Below are 14,187 nucleotides of genomic sequence, written 5' to 3'. Positions count from 1 at the left end.
CAATGAGTCCTTTTCTTAATAGGTGTTTTAATTTGTTTAATGGCTACGTAGCCCATGAATGTTGTCTAGGTGACCCACCCCAATCTAAGGCCAACGGTTTGGACCATCTTCAGTTCCGCTGCTTCTATTGTCCAAGAGGCTGAAGTGGTCTGGGTCCCAGTTGGCAAGCCGGGTTGCTAATTGGTGTTGACACTGTCCCAAAACAGCTTGTTGGTGTAGTTCAGAGACCATCCTTGGCAAAGGAGATGACCAACATTTCAACAGTGTGTCTCCCTGGGAGGGCAGATTCTGCTATGTTGTCTCTGTCTGCGTCAAAAGATGGCAGAGGAATGTGGACGCATTTCATATCCCACTTGTAGAGCAAAGCTTCGAGTGACCAGTCAGCACTGAGAGAAATAAATTGTTTTTAAAAACTAGGGTTTTCCTGTGTTGCTTCAGCTGCATTTTCCATTTTATCCTTTGACATTGTGTTAGTGAGATTTAATTCAACTGAATAAACATTGAGTTTACCAGGATTGACAGGGCTTACCTTCTCACCTGGTAAGTAGACCACAATTGGACCTTGGGGTTCTTCTGCATCAAAAAATAAACTGTAGTTAAAATGTCTTCAAAATCTGGGAAGAAAGGGCTTATTATTAATAGATTTCTACTTACACTGCAACTCTGGTAACATTTACTGTTGAGCAAAAAAGGTTTACCTTCTGGTTCAAAGAACACATCAGATGCAAGAATGATATCTTGTGGTGGCAAAGCCAGGAGGTCCCGTGACAGGTGGCCCCATGTTAGTCCTATGACGCGTACCTGGGGCAGGCTATTCATTCGGCAGCTTTGCTGACAGATTTCCAGACAGCGAGGCAGCTCTGAACTGTCTGACAGTGTTACATCTGCACCACATTTTGCAGCTGTAATTCCTGGAAGGCTCACTCCAGCTCCAATCTAAAAGGTTAAAAGACCACCTTGTAAAGTTGGTCTAGAAATGCAAAGAGTTTGGGTCTCAGCTGATAGCTCCCCATTTTAAAAATGCTTTAAACTGTAGAATGCCTGGGCTCTGCATTTAGGGCAAGAGTTATGACTACTATTAATGGGGTCAAAGGGCAGCTGTAGTCCCACACAAGGCCCTGTATTCCACAATGGATTGTGCTCCCAAACTCCACAGCCCTGTCGTTGCTGACAAGCCCAGGAAAGTAGTCTGGGACACTTGGCTCTCATTTTCATAGGATACTGGGTGTCTGGAAGCTCTGAGTGACTTAACATGCACAGCCAGTTGGTACTATATTTTTAAAGATCTTTTATTTTTAGAAGGGAAGGGATGGAGAAAGAGGGAGACAAACATGTCTGGTGCCCTGATCTGGAATCAAACAGGAGCTTTTGGTCCAAAGAACACTGCCCAACCCACCCAGCCACACCAGTCAGGGCAGTACTGACTTTAACTGGTTTTGGTGAATAGAAGCCTGATGGGTCTACAGTGTGGCTTGCTACAGAAGGATTTTCCATCAGGGGGAACCAATACCAGGGACTGCCTTTGTGTTAACATTGAAGTAAGCTTCCCATTTCCCAGTTTGAGGATGGGCATAGATTCTCAGTTTTTCTGAATGCCTAACGAGTGCCAGGTTGGGGGACAGAAGGCCAAATGCCTTCTCTACCCTTCATTTATAGGTTCAGCAAAAATCAGGTGTTTTTAAGCTTCTGGTTTGTGTTTAAGCTTTAGATTTAAGCAAAGTTACCACCTCTGCAAACAACGAAAGGTTATTTCTCCAAGCGTCCACCAGTCTCAAGTCACACAGAGACTCTCATCACGGTTGAGAAAAAGCCTGACACCCATTTTAAATCTGATCTCAAGATCTGTGCAATGGGAAAGTTGTTCTGGGAGGAGGACACGGTGCTGGAGCCCAATGGGGAAATACCTTGATTGCTCTCTTGCCAAATCAGCCAATGGCCTCCACTCAGACTTAAAGCTTGGCAACTATAAATGGCCAGATAGTAAAAGTTTGTCTTGGTCCATTTTTTTTTTTTAACATTTTACAAATGTAAAATTTGTTCTTGCTCACATGCCTTACAAGCTAGCCAAGTTACTCCTGATTTTAAACACTGTGGGGGGTGGGGGCTGAGTGGAGGGGGGCACAGTGGGAGAAAGGGAATGGACATCTGTAGTAGTGTCAACAAACATTAAAAAAAATAATACAGTGTGGGGAAAACAAAGCTTCAGTTTGTATGGAAAATAATACGAGAATAAACTTCTACACAGAACTGTAAACCTACTTTGGCCTCACTCTGTACTTCACAAAAGCGAACCGCATGTAGACTTAAATCTGAGTAGTTTTTTTGAAACTCTGAGGGCACGTTTACCTCTAAGATAGCCTTGCCTGGTAGAGATCTTCTGTGAAACCACAGGTACTGGGCCAGGACCACAGCACAGGGCCAAACGTACATGCCATACTGGAGATGCAGGACCTGTAAAGAATTTTTGTGTATTGTCAATAACTCGTGCTGCGCTCTGAATGCTTGTTTACACAATGGCCCGGTGCCTGGCACTGACACCCATTACAAAAAGACTCCCCAATTCACACCCTGTGGGAGGCTCTAAAACTGCAATACCCTGTGGTAATTAGCACTCTTCACTCATTTCTTTATTCAATAAGCATTTATTTAGTGGCTTAATAGCTATTTGAGGCTGAGGATGTAACTATCATGGAGCCTATTTATCTTTCTAGGGAGAGACAGGCAATAAGTAAGCAAATAAAGGTATTTTTGTTTTATGAGAATGCTATCAACACAATAAAACGGTGATGTCAAGAGTATTGGGGGGTGGCCCGGGGTGCAGGGTACAGCAGCCACCCCTAGATAGGGAAAAAGGATGATTCAGACAGAGGCCCCGAAGCAGGAACAGACGCCTCTTGCTGGACAACAGAAAGCCCAAGCCTAGGGGTTGGAGGTAGGGCTTTGCAGTGCACGTAAAGATCACAGGGAAGGCAGGGATCAGACCTGGGGGTTTTAAGGCCACAGGAAGTTTAGCTTTTCATTATTTTTAATAGTTTATTTTACTGTATTTTTACCTTTTATTTGAAATGCAAGACGACACTGGAAGATTTTAAGCACAAGCATAACTTGGTATGCAAATGAAAGTACAGTCCTAGGAAGACCTCCTAGAAGAGGTTTAAGTGCACCTGCATCCTGAAGGGTTTAAGAAGGCAGACAAGTTCACAAAGCCTCTGAAAAGGCATGGAGTTGTGAGGGTGTGGTATTTAGCGAGGCAAGACAACACAGCTCACAACTGCGATGAGCCTGCTGGAGCTCAAATTCCAGATCTGCAATTTACCAGTTGTGTGACCTCATTCAAGTTCCTTAAGTCTGTGCTTTAGTTTACTCAACTGCAAAATACTATCCCATGGGGTGGGTAGAAAATTCAATGCAAACTTACTACAGTACCAAGCACACAATAAGAATACAGTTAGCAATTATTAAATCAGAAGTCTTTGTTTTCTCAAAGGTGCCCCTGGTGGGGTGGTAGGAAGGGGGCTGAGGTTACAAAATATCAAAGGTGGAGGAACTAAGGTCTGAACTTAACCCAATCAATATTAGTGCCTAAAATATGTGAGGTACTGTTCTAACCATAAGTGCTGCGGCATGAGTAAGAGACCAAAGTGCCTGCCCTGGTAGATTTTACCCAGGAGGGCAGTGAAGGATTTCTGACCAGAGCAAGCTGTGCAGATAAAAGAAGAGGCCTCTGTTCTCACAGGAAGGATCTTCACTCCCTGAATTTGGGAAGAAATCCAGACGGGTATTTCAAGGTGAAGGCATTAGAAACTATCAGAAATGGGTCCTACTGGAACTATTTTTCACCTTTAAACTGTTATTACTAATACCTACGTCACAGGCTGCTGTTAAAACCAAAGGAAACACTACAACGTGAAAGTGCTTTGAGAACCGAATGCGTGTAAAGCACAATTATGAGTTTTAGGGCAACTGTGAGCTGAAAGGAAGACGTGAATACCAACCCCAAAACTTTACCTTACTCTCTCCCTGTAACCCCAGGCAGAAAGGGTTAGAAGCCCCGATCCCAGGTAAAGATTAAGAAGCCCTTCAAAACGATCAAAGGCAATATTAGGTCTCAAGAATTCCACTTTTCTGGCAGGAATATTCGGTGTCCTTCCTGGCGAAGCCCCCAGATTCCTTACTAAAAGACATGTAATACTCCAAAGGCCTCATACCAAGGCTTTCGCTCGGTCCATGCTAAGGCGGGAAGCCGCGGACCGCCCCCGCCCTCGCCCACCACCACCCAGATAGCCTGGAACTGCCCCTGAGGCAGGTAGGGCGTGCACGACCGGAGACCTTTCCTGGCGAGTGCAGCTGCACGCACCTGCGGAACGCAGACCTCCAGCACCGCCCCCTCCGCTCCCTGCTCTTCCGAGAACCGAAAGCGCTGGGCGAGAACCAAGTGACCACGGAGACCACGGCCGCCCAGAAGAGAGTCGGCGGCCCCCGGGAGCACCGGCACCAGCGGACGGCGCAGCGCGGCCAGGCTGCCCGCGCGGGGTCCCTGGGCCCACAGGGCCGCCTCCCCGGCACCGCGGGGCCCGCCGGGCCCCTAAAGCCCTACGGCAAGAGTGGGGGGAACCACCCCTCGGGCGACAGAGTGACAACGATGGGAGAACAGAGCCGAAGCCTGGGGACAGTAGGTGAACAGGGGACCGCGCGGCGCGCCTGCGGAAGTTCGCTGCGGAAATGCTGCGCGCGGCCGGAGGTGACGTGGCAGGAAGCAGGAGTAAGAGAGACGGGCGCAGTGCGACGGCGCCTGGGCAGGCCGGACCTTCCCAACATGGCAGAAACCCGGCGTCTGTGAAGGCGGGCCCTAGAGGCGCCGAGGCCAATGGCCGGCCAGGAGAGGCTGGGGGGCGGGGAAGACGGCAGCCGCAAGCCCAACCCGAAGCCAGGGAGGTGGTTGGGGAGTGAATATTCTGGAAGGAGGCTTTAAAGGCGTAGGGCGTTTATGTGCAGCCCCAGCCTGGGCCGGGAAGGGGCGCTTTGGTGGCCGGAAGCGAGTTGCACCGAGGTCGTCGCGGAACCAGCTGGTGACCCTCTCAGGATGAACCACAAGAGCAAGAAGCGGATCCGCGAGGCCAAGCGGAGTGCGCGCCCGGAGCTGAAGGACTCGCTGGACTGGACCCGGCACAACTACTATGAGAGCTTCTCGTTGAACCCGGCAGCCGTGGTGGTGAGCGTGCGGGGACCGTGGGCCGGGCATGTGCGTCCCCGGGCGGTCGCGCCCCTCTGCCAGGGCACAGTCCACGGGCCCCCAGCGCGGCACTCCGGGGTTCCGATGGGCTCACCCGCACCTGGCGGAGGTCGGGGTCGTCGGGGTCATCGGGGCCATGGTTCCAGGGAGTGTCTCCTTTTTCCCCTCCCCGAGCACCTGGACTCTCACGCGTTTGGCGCCCTCAAAGAGAACTCTTGTCGCCCCTTGATCTCCTTGGACGGCGAGTCCCTCGGGGACCTGGCTGTCAAAGGCCACAAAACTGGGAGATTCGAAACCGCCCATGGTGTGGTGGCTCAGGCTACAACGTGCTTGCATTCACGCAGGTCCTTCCCCTGCCCCCCACCCAAACCCATAAGAGCCAGAACAAAAATCTGTCTCATTAGGTATGTCATTGTTAACTGGCCCTGGGGACACCCTTATTTGCTTGATTTTTTTTTTAACTGGATAGGTTTTTTCTGATTCCCCCAGGATAATGTGGAGAGGGCAGACGCACTACAGCTGTCGGTGGAAGAATTTGTGGAGCGATACGAAAGACCTTACAAGCCCGTGGTTCTGCTCAGTGCCCAAGAGGGCTGGTCTGCGCAGGAGAAATGGACTCTGGAACGGCTAAAAAGAAAGTACCGGAACCAGAAGTTCAAGTGCGGAGAGGATAACGATGGCTACTCCGTGAAGATGAAGATGAAATACTATATTGAGTACATGGAGAGCACTCGAGATGACAGCCCCCTGTACATTTTTGACAGCAGCTACGGTGAACATCCCAAAAGAAGGAAACTCTTAGAAGACTACAAGGTGCCCAAGTTCTTCACTGACGATCTTTTCCAGTACGCAGGGGAGAAGCGCCGGCCCCCTTACAGGTGAGGCACCGTCACAGTGTCCTCTGCGACAGTCCCTGCAAGCCGGCTGGGTCGGCTGCCCTTTCTGAGTCCAGCACTGGTGCACCGGTGACCCTTTTTCTCCATTAGGGGTCAGTCCACGTGCAACTCAGCATTCGTGTGTCCCAAAGTCTGTGTGGTCTTTGAAACAAAGATAACAGTGCAGTATATAAAGTTGCATACTTATTTTGTGCTGTGTGTGTATACAGTTTAATTTCTCTTCCCATCTTGGATCTGTCCATCCTTTAGGTGGTTTGTGATGGGGCCACCACGCTCTGGAACCGGAATTCACATTGACCCCCTGGGCACCAGTGCCTGGAATGCCTTAGTTCAGGGCCACAAGCGCTGGTGCCTTTTCCCCACCAGCACGCCCAGGGAGCTCATCAAGGTGACCCGCGAAGAAGGAGGCAACCAGCAAGATGAAGCTATTACCTGGTTCAACGTCATTTATCCCCGGACACAGCTTCCCACCTGGCCACCTGAATTCAAACCCCTGGAAATCTTGCAAAAACCAGGAGAGACTGTGTTTGTGCCAGGTATAGAAGAGCTGAAACAGGGTCTTTCCTTGAATTTAATGATTTGTTGGTTTGAAGCAGAACTACCTATAAAGCGGGTCAAAGAAATCCCTCTGGACAGAGACTGAATGAACTGGCCCGTGCCCACCTGACAGTGATAGGTCACTGCTGGCAAGTTTTGAGGGGGCCACTGCCACCTTTCTTATCACCTGAGTACATAATGACTATCGGCAAACTGTCTGCATATAAAGTTCTCATTTTTATCCTTGGTGTTGACCTAATGTTTTCTGTAATCTCTGTAAATTGGGGTTTTGATACAATGTGGTATTGGGTGGGTTGAGTCAGGAAATTGCGACTTGGAGCTTAGTGGCAGGGAATCAGCCCCATACTCAGTGCCTCTAAGGGGTCACATGTGGCAAATAAAGGGATTTCGGTCAGGCCTTCCCCTACGAGAGGCTGAAGAACTTGCCGCCCTCATGGTTTGGGTCACTGATTTGGACAAGCAGGAGAGGACACACTTTTTCTGCCCCTGTAGCAGGAAAGCAGTCGTAGACAATCCCAAACCGAGCAGGCACAGCCCTACTCCAGTGACACGGACAGGTCCCTTGTGCCTCTGGGATCAGGAGCAGCCCCCAGGGGGTTGGGCTGGCAACCCCCTGCTTCCGAAGTTCCCGGTAGATGTTGCGTGGAGTTGGTATTACAATGGCTGTGTCCAGAGCCCGGCCCACTGAACTATTCGCTTGTTGGATTTCAGGAGGTTGGTGGCACGTCGTTCTCAACCTTGACACCACCATCGCCATCACCCAGAATTTTGCCAGCAGCACCAACTTCCCTGTTGTGTGGCACAAGACGGTAAGAGGGAGACCAAAGTTATCCAGGAAATGGTATAGGTGAGAGACATTTTCTTTTTTCTCTTGCTTTGCTCCGATGTCCGCCGCAGAGATAAAACAGAAAGGGCCTGCTGCTGCGATAGCCCGCTGAGCCCAGGCAGGCCCGGCCGAGGCAGGGCTGCGAGCACTTGGGCGCAGGAGAGTGAGCCCAAGCAGGGCGCGCGCTCAGGGTGCCTGCCAGCCGCGGGTGACAGGCGGAGGCTCTGCATGCTGACCAAAGACAGTCAGTCAAAACGTGGTTGTAATTGGGATTGTTTCTCATTTTGGGGGGAGGGTTGTTTGCTTTTGATCCTCTCCGCCCCAGAGCTAGCCCTAGCAGAGAAAGCCATTTTGTTCGGGTTTTATTTTGGGTGTTTCTTTTTCTTACCCAGAGGCGTGATTCCCATTTGAACTTACTACCTTCAGTTCTTGCGAGTGAGGTCACTGCCCTGGAGACTTAGCTCCTTTGTTTATCCACAGAACAGATACAGCACGGGCAGCGGCAGTGCACGCCACCCCCAGCCACCCCGTGCCTCTGTGTCCCAACCCTGACCTGGAGGGACCAGCTCTCGGGGTAAGAGAGGGATGCCGTCTGGTTCAGTGCTCAGCCCCCCTGCTGAGAGGGCCAGCAGGGGTGGCGGCTCATCCTCCCCAGACTCACAGGCACCTGAGGCCCACTTCTCCCTCCTGCAGGCTGCCGCGTGCTCCGTCGGCCTGACCTGCGGCAGGGTCTTTGTCCTTAGTCCCAGCGGACGCCACGTAGTTCCTGGGGGGGGGCTTCGGCCTCCGATGGTCCGGTTCCGTTTCGTCCCTAATGAGGGGCCCTCTCTATACTTGACACTTCTCATTTCTTGCAGACCTAGTCGTTTCCTCCCGCAGACAGAGCCTCACCGGCCCGACTCCAGCTGCCAAGCGCTGAGCTGTGTGGATAGGGAGGTTAAAAAAGTGAGCTAGGAGAAGTTCAGGGAGAAGTGAGGACGACAGGCTTTCCCCCAAGGGGAAAACACTGAGACTAGGTCACGGCAACGCTGCCTCCCGGCAGGCGCACCCCAGCCCACGCGCAGCGGCGGGAAGTCACCTGGAGCTAGTTTGCTTTGGGAAAAGCCTGACTGAGCAGCAGGCCAGGGCTTTCGTTCCTCCGCAGCCCTCTTTGCGAACGCGCACCTGGCAGTCCCGGGTGCCTCTGAGAGAGAGACGGTCTCCGGCCGAGTCTGGATTGTGTGCAGGCGTCGCTGCCGGTCCCGGCACTGAGAGCAAGGTTTCTTGTGCCTCAGGATCCTGAAGCAGGAGCGCCCCGAGCTGGCGGTTCTGGCGGACTCCGTTGACCTTCAGGAATCCACGGGAATTGCCTCGGACAGCTCCAGCGACTCGTCCAGCTCCTCCAGCTCCAGCTCATCCGACTCGGACTCGGAGGTGAGGTCTGCTCCCCAAAGAAGCCAGAGGCCACGCTCCCTCCTCCCATCCAGGCGGGGGAAAGAGGTGAACCCCAACTGCCATCATTCCTGCCGTGGAGGGACTTTTGCCCACTTTGTAGCTCCATGTCTGTGAATCACTACAGTGGTCTCAAGAGATTAAAAGAGTAGTTGAGGATTTCAGTGAGTCAGTGGCCTGGGACCACACAGCCAGCAAACAGAGGTGTCAAAAACCAAAACTGTGAGCATTCTGAGCACAAAGTCCAGGTCAGGAATTTGCCCTGTGAGGGTATATTGTGAGCCTAGAGACCCAGCAAATGCAGGGACCTCTGAAAGCTTCCCTAATGCTGGGTGAGCACGTCCTGCGCCCTTTGCTGGTAGAGTTTCTGTTCCCTGAGTGCTTCTCTGAGATTCTGTCTTTCCTCGGGGCGGGGCAGGGCGGGGCGGGTGTTGTGAGTGGTAAGAGTGGTGCTCACCTTCCTGCCCCAGGCAGCGTGGGCCAAGTGCAGCCCTGGGGCGCAGACCTGGGGTGCCCGCACTCGTTCTCACGGCGGCTGTTCTGGTGTCGGATGGCCCCACCACTAGCCAGCATGGGGGCACCGGCCACCTGCCGGAAGACTCTCATTCTATAGGAGCTGGGAGTCTTCAGGGCGGTGGCTGCCCCGGCTGGATTGTGGGGTGGTCACAGGCAGCTGCTCTGCTTCGGGGGGAAGTGGACGGCGTGCAGGCTGTCTGCTGAGGTTCCACTGGGCTGAGTCCCTGTGTTTCCCCCGTGTCCAGTGCGAGTCGGGCTCTGAAGGTGACAGCACGATGCACCGCAGGAAGAAGAGGAGGACCTGCAGCATGGTGGGCAACGGGGACACCGCCTCCCAAGATGACTGCGTGAGCAAAGAGCGCAGCTCCTCCAGGTGACCGAGCTCGGCTCTGGTCTGTGTCGGAGGACGTGCCTCGGCCAGGGGCAGGGCCCAGGGAGGGCGGCCTGTCGGCTCCTGCAGACACGGGGAGGGCCGGCAGGGGCCGGCGAGTGAGGCCGCTCCTGGAGTGAGCCCGCTCACTTAGTGTTTGCTGCAGTAGCTCTTTGTCCGCTACTGGCGCAAACTCACGTGGCTTGTTCTTTGCGTAAAGGCGAGGATCTGTGTGGACGGTGCCAAGGAGACTCTTTACCTTATTTAATAAAAATGAAATGCATTTTACACCTTTGAATTTTCTTTTCTCTGAGAACACCAGGATCTTCCTGTGTCGCTCCTCCCCTGGCGGCCTTGTGGGAGAGGAGTGGCCGCACAGCTCTGTACCCTCGATGGGACGTCACAGCAGCAGTGAGGGGAGAGGCTGGGCCCTCCCCACACGCACAGGCCTGAAGCGTGGCTCCTTTCTTCCCACTGTGTTCTGGCTGCTTTGACGGGCGGGCGGGCAAAGTTGGAGAGAGGCAGAGAACTCAGACTTTCTGAATAAAATCCGAATCATCTCTCCAACATTAAAAACCCAGAATTGATTTAAGGAAGTGAAAACTCAGTGATATCAGTGAAGGCGAGGCTGCAGCACCTGCCCTGGTGCTGGCCACGGTGAAGGCTGGTGGCTCAGGCACCCAGGGTCTCTGGGCCACGCAGCCCTGCGTTCCATGTGTGAGCATAAGGGGCGAGGTTCCTGGAAGACAGTGAAAGGCTGGAGTTCATGGGCATTCGAGTGTCCAGAGTCCTTAACCGCTTACTAGGCAGCGCTCTTGTTCGCTGCTCTGTGTCTGTGGGCAGCTGAGTGCGTTCTTCTGTCGTGTTTTCCTCCTGGAATTCCACGGGGAAGAGCAGGTGTCTTACGTGACCTGACGGGACTAGAGCGCGTGTCTCAGCCCGAGATGCCCTCTGCACGGCCGTCTTGGGTTTCCGTCATTGAAGACTTGTGTCTGCCCGTGAGGTGTGGCTCTGTCCTTCGTAAAAACAATTTCTAGAGAAAGCCCTGCCATCGCTTCGACACAGGGGCCTGGGGGGCCTGTGGCAACATTGTCCTCCCGCTTTGCACGCGGCTGTGCCGTCCCCATGCTGACCACAGGCAGGTGCGCTTTCCCTGGCCGGTTTAGGGGCCCTGGCGGAGGCCCTGCTCACCCCCGAGCACGTAGAAAGAGACTCCCTGAGCTGGCTCGTGTGTCAGCTGTTGGTGGCCACCCAGCTCGGTTTCCATGTGGCCCCCCCTTCTCTCTTGTCTTCTTGGAATTGGGATCATCCTTCTCTGGCCCAAGGCTGTCTTTGGTCAAATGCTGTCTCTACTGCTAAGTGTCGCAACTCGGCCAGCTCAGTGGAACACCCGGAGGTTGGGTGAGGGTTCTGTGCGTTTCCTGTAAGACCACGCTGGTCGACCACAAGGCTGCTGGACTGCGAATCCGCACCGTCCCCAGAGCCAGCTGTGTGGACGCAGACACGCTGACGAGTGGGTGGACTGGATCTGTGTGTGGGACAAATGACACCTGAGAAGCCCTGAGTGTGCTGCCTCCCGACGTCCCCATTTGCCCAGCGATGCCCCCAAGGCTGTAAGAGTTCACAGTCGTCGCCCCTGTTGGTGGGACCTCCACAGCATCTGGTGGGTGGCTTGCGTCACATGAGGAACAAATTCAGAGACGCTGTGCCTCCTCGTGAGGAGCTGTTGAGGCTTCTAGCCAGTTCTGCTACAAAAACCTGGGAGTCGACCAACAGGCTCCATTTCTTGCCCTCCTTAATCATCTGCTTGCCTTAATCTGTCCCTCACCTACATAAAAAGGAAGAGGCTGTCAAGGACATGCCCCGGGAAAATACTGTGTGGGTCGGAACTCAGGCAAGGCACTGTCAATGCGATGCCCCGGAGGACAGGAGTGTGTGCGCCGGGTTAGGGACACTGGTGGAGGCCGTGTGCCAGACTGGCATCGTGTGCCAGCGCCTCCCAAATTCCTTCCTGAAAATAGGCATAAGCAGGCGAATCTAGGCTTCTTTGCTCAGCGTTGGGTTTTTAACAAATTGGTTGACATTCCTGCCACTGGGCTGCTCGTGTGACTCTGTAGGAGACTTGCCCCCGTTGTGCCCCAGTCCAGTTTTCTTTGTCCTAAAACGCCTAAATATGTGGCCGGTTGGATGGAGCGCTGCTACCGTCTCCTGGGCACCTGTCCCTCTACCTGCCCCCGTGCTGCCCCCCTCATCCCCTGCCAAGCAGCAGGGCCCCTGGTGCCAGAGTGGCCCGGCCTGTGTTTGGGTGAGGGCGAGGTCAAACCCTGAAGCCGTCGTCTCTTTGTATTAATATCTGAGTGGTGTTCCTCCTCCTTTTCAAAGAACGTTTCTTGCCGTCCTGAAAATGCTTTTATCTTTTACCCCCAGGATTGCTATCAGGCTCTCCTACTCACTCTCTTCTCAAACTCATACCAAGGGCTCCTCTCTGAATTAGAGGAAAATACCCCAACTGAAGGCTGTTTGCCGCCAGGGGGCGTAGTGAGCCGTAGCAGTGGCTGGGATGGTCTAGTGGCAATTTGCACTTAGCCGGCCCCTCCCCCAAGCGGCCCCTCCCCCGGCCTGAGTGGCAGGTCCTCAGTAATCCACAAAGCTGAGGCTGACGATCCCCTTTCAGAGCCTGAGTGATGGTCTCTGGCCTGCCTGGGTTTTTGTTTTTAGAGTCTGACACAGACTCTGTTTTTTAAAACTCAAACTGAGATGGATGTTCTGCCCAGTGGTGTTTCCTGACTTGGCCATTTACGTACAATAAAAAGCTTCACCCAGCCCTGGCTGGTGTGGCTCAGTGAACTGAGTGCCGTCCTGTGAACCAAAGGGTCCCTATTCAATTCTCAGTCAGGGCACATGCCTGGGTTGCGGGCCAGGTTCCCAGTGGGGGGCGTGCAAGAGGCAACCATGCATTGAAGTTTCCCTCCCTCTCTCCTCTCCCTTCTCTCTAAAAATACATAAGTAAAATCTTCTTTAAAAAGACTAGGCACCCCGTTTCGTTTCCCCAGATACCAAAAGTGACCCCCGATTGATAAAGGACACCCAGAAGTAAGGGGTCAGGGATGAGATGGGGAGAGAGCGGCAAAGGCGTGGAGTGGGGGCTGGGCGATCAGGACCAGGGAGGCCCGGCAGGCCCGGGAACAAGGGGTTCAGGTAACCCGCTGCCCACCTGGCTTGAGGTGCTGTTTCAAGTGTAGTCGACAACAGTGAAGTGGAGGGTGCGACGTCAAACCATTTTTAGGGAGCATTCTCCAGCTAATTCTAAAACCAACCAGCCGGGTCCTGAGAGGAAGGACCTGGGACCGCGTGGCTGATGGGGAGGGGCAGTGGGGCGAGAGTGGGGGCCTGGACACCGGGGAACGGGAGAGGCGCCGAGACTCTTCCATCGGCCGGGAGCCTCGAGGGCTGCACACAGGGGCCTCCGGGTCTTCAGGAGCACTGTGACGTCCAAGGTGACACCCAGAACAGGAACTTTGCTCACACTTTGTTCATGTTTGCACATGCCCATTTATTCACATCAAGCATTCAACGTGTTCGCCTGCCGGCACTGTCCTGGGTGCTGGAGACGCTGCCGTTCCGAACAGGGGCTCCTGACCTGGCGGAGCCCCGCAGGCCGCAGCACACAGTTCACAGGGCTGCTGGTCAGGGCCTGTGAACCTGTCTTCCTGACAGTGGGGGCTGTCTTCCTGACAGTGGGGGCTTCTTTGCACATTCGAGGAAAGTACTTAAGGATCAACAAGCGAGTCGTTGGTGGAAGTGCTTTACAAACCTACCTGTGGTCAGCGTGGGTGTGATTCAGGACGTCAGACGAGCATGCGGGCTGGAACAGGTGTGCTGCATACGTGTCGTAAGAAGTGCTGTCTAGGAGGCAGGCAAATAAGCATCCCACTCAGGTTCCTTGACTTGGCTGTAGCCCTTCCCCAAATAAGCTGCTTGTCACGCGGGTCCCGTGTGCTCAGGCGGTGGCCCTCAACTTTGTCTCACTGTTACTTCAAAACCTGGGAACAGCTGTCCGTCCCCTTGAGGCGCCCAGGAGAACCTCCCCCAGGGCAGCCTCCGGCTCGCTGCCTCGCGGGTGCCTGGGCGCCAGAGAACTGGGGCTGACTGCTGAGTGTGGAGCCTCCTGCCCTCACCACGCTTCCTCTCGTGGCAGGGCCCAGCACAGAACGCCGGTGCGCCCGCCACTGGGTCAGCCCTTGAGCGTTCGCTCGGCTGAAACTTGTTCATCGCTGTAAATAAAGCCACTTGATTCGGAGCTGGGTTTTTGGCATTGTTTCATCCTTGTTTCTTTTCATGGTAACCGAGTTTTGGC

At 53.8% G+C, this 14,187-nt stretch overlaps 2 protein-coding genes across 8 annotated transcripts; one reads left to right on the top strand and one right to left on the bottom strand.

Moving 5' to 3' along the window:
• Nucleotides 1-7: 7 nt before the first annotated feature.
• Nucleotides 8-4,512, bottom strand: METTL23 (methyltransferase like 23). 2 transcript variants are annotated; one of them, XM_037157749.2, is made up of 5 exons: nucleotides 4,358-4,512; nucleotides 2,347-2,451; nucleotides 699-936; nucleotides 530-614; nucleotides 8-386 (listed from the first exon to the last, which is right to left on the bottom strand). In XM_037157749.2, the coding sequence occupies exons 2-5, from the start codon at nucleotides 2,428-2,430 to the stop codon at nucleotides 221-223; spliced, it is 573 nt and encodes a 190-aa protein (XP_037013644.2). In that variant the 5' UTR covers nucleotides 2,431-2,451; nucleotides 4,358-4,512; the 3' UTR covers nucleotides 8-220. The 2 variants fall into 2 exon arrangements, with proteins under 2 accessions (XP_037013644.2, XP_037013643.2); XM_037157748.2 differs by having other exon boundaries at nucleotides 2,364-2,451; nucleotides 4,358-4,440.
• Nucleotides 4,513-4,905: 393 nt separating this feature from the next.
• JMJD6 (jumonji domain containing 6, arginine demethylase and lysine hydroxylase) lies at nucleotides 4,906-10,118 on the top strand. 6 transcript variants are annotated; one of them, XM_037157742.2, is made up of 7 exons: nucleotides 4,906-5,212; nucleotides 5,723-6,111; nucleotides 6,379-6,665; nucleotides 7,399-7,496; nucleotides 7,999-8,087; nucleotides 8,788-8,926; nucleotides 9,706-10,118. In XM_037157742.2, exons 1-7 carry the CDS (start codon nucleotides 4,988-4,990, stop codon nucleotides 9,835-9,837), a joined length of 1,359 nt encoding a protein of 452 aa, XP_037013637.2. In that variant the 5' UTR covers nucleotides 4,906-4,987; the 3' UTR covers nucleotides 9,838-10,118. The 6 variants fall into 6 exon arrangements, with proteins under 6 accessions (XP_037013637.2, XP_037013638.2, XP_037013639.2 ...); XM_037157743.2 differs by lacking the exon at nucleotides 7,999-8,087 and having other exon boundaries at nucleotides 7,399-7,534; XM_037157744.2 differs by lacking the exon at nucleotides 9,706-10,118 and having other exon boundaries at nucleotides 7,399-7,534; nucleotides 7,994-8,087; nucleotides 8,788-8,920.
• The last annotated feature ends 4,069 nt before the right edge of the window (nucleotides 10,119-14,187 follow it).

Source organism: Artibeus jamaicensis, unplaced genomic scaffold, assembly GCF_021234435.1.
Source record: "Artibeus jamaicensis isolate MK-2021 breed Jamaican fruit bat unplaced genomic scaffold, CSHL_Jam_final contig_2259, whole genome shotgun sequence".
Taxonomy (NCBI): Eukaryota; Metazoa; Chordata; class Mammalia; order Chiroptera; family Phyllostomidae; genus Artibeus; species Artibeus jamaicensis.
This window is presented reverse-complemented; position numbering and strand designations above follow the sequence as displayed.

Excerpts from the sequence above, each read along its gene's own strand:
- METTL23 (XM_037157749.2), bottom strand. The coding sequence starts at position 2,430 with ATGTACGTTTGGCCCTGTGCTGTGGTCCTGGCCCAGTACCTGTGGTTT. Across the intron at positions 937-2,346 it reads CAGGCAAGGCTATCTTAGAG|ATTGGAGCTGGAGTGAGCCT; the intron begins GTAAACGTGCCC and ends TTAACCTTTTAG. Across the intron at positions 387-529 it reads TCTACTTACCAGGTGAGAAG|TGCTGACTGGTCACTCGAAG; the intron begins GTAAGCCCTGTC and ends TATTTCTCTCAG.
- JMJD6 (XM_037157742.2), top strand. The coding sequence starts at position 4,988 with ATGTGCAGCCCCAGCCTGGGCCGGGAAGGGGCGCTTTGGTGGCCGGAA. Across the intron at positions 5,213-5,722 it reads TGAACCCGGCAGCCGTGGTG|GATAATGTGGAGAGGGCAGA; the intron begins GTGAGCGTGCGG and ends TGATTCCCCCAG. Across the intron at positions 6,112-6,378 it reads AAGCGCCGGCCCCCTTACAG|GTGGTTTGTGATGGGGCCAC; the intron begins GTGAGGCACCGT and ends TCCATCCTTTAG.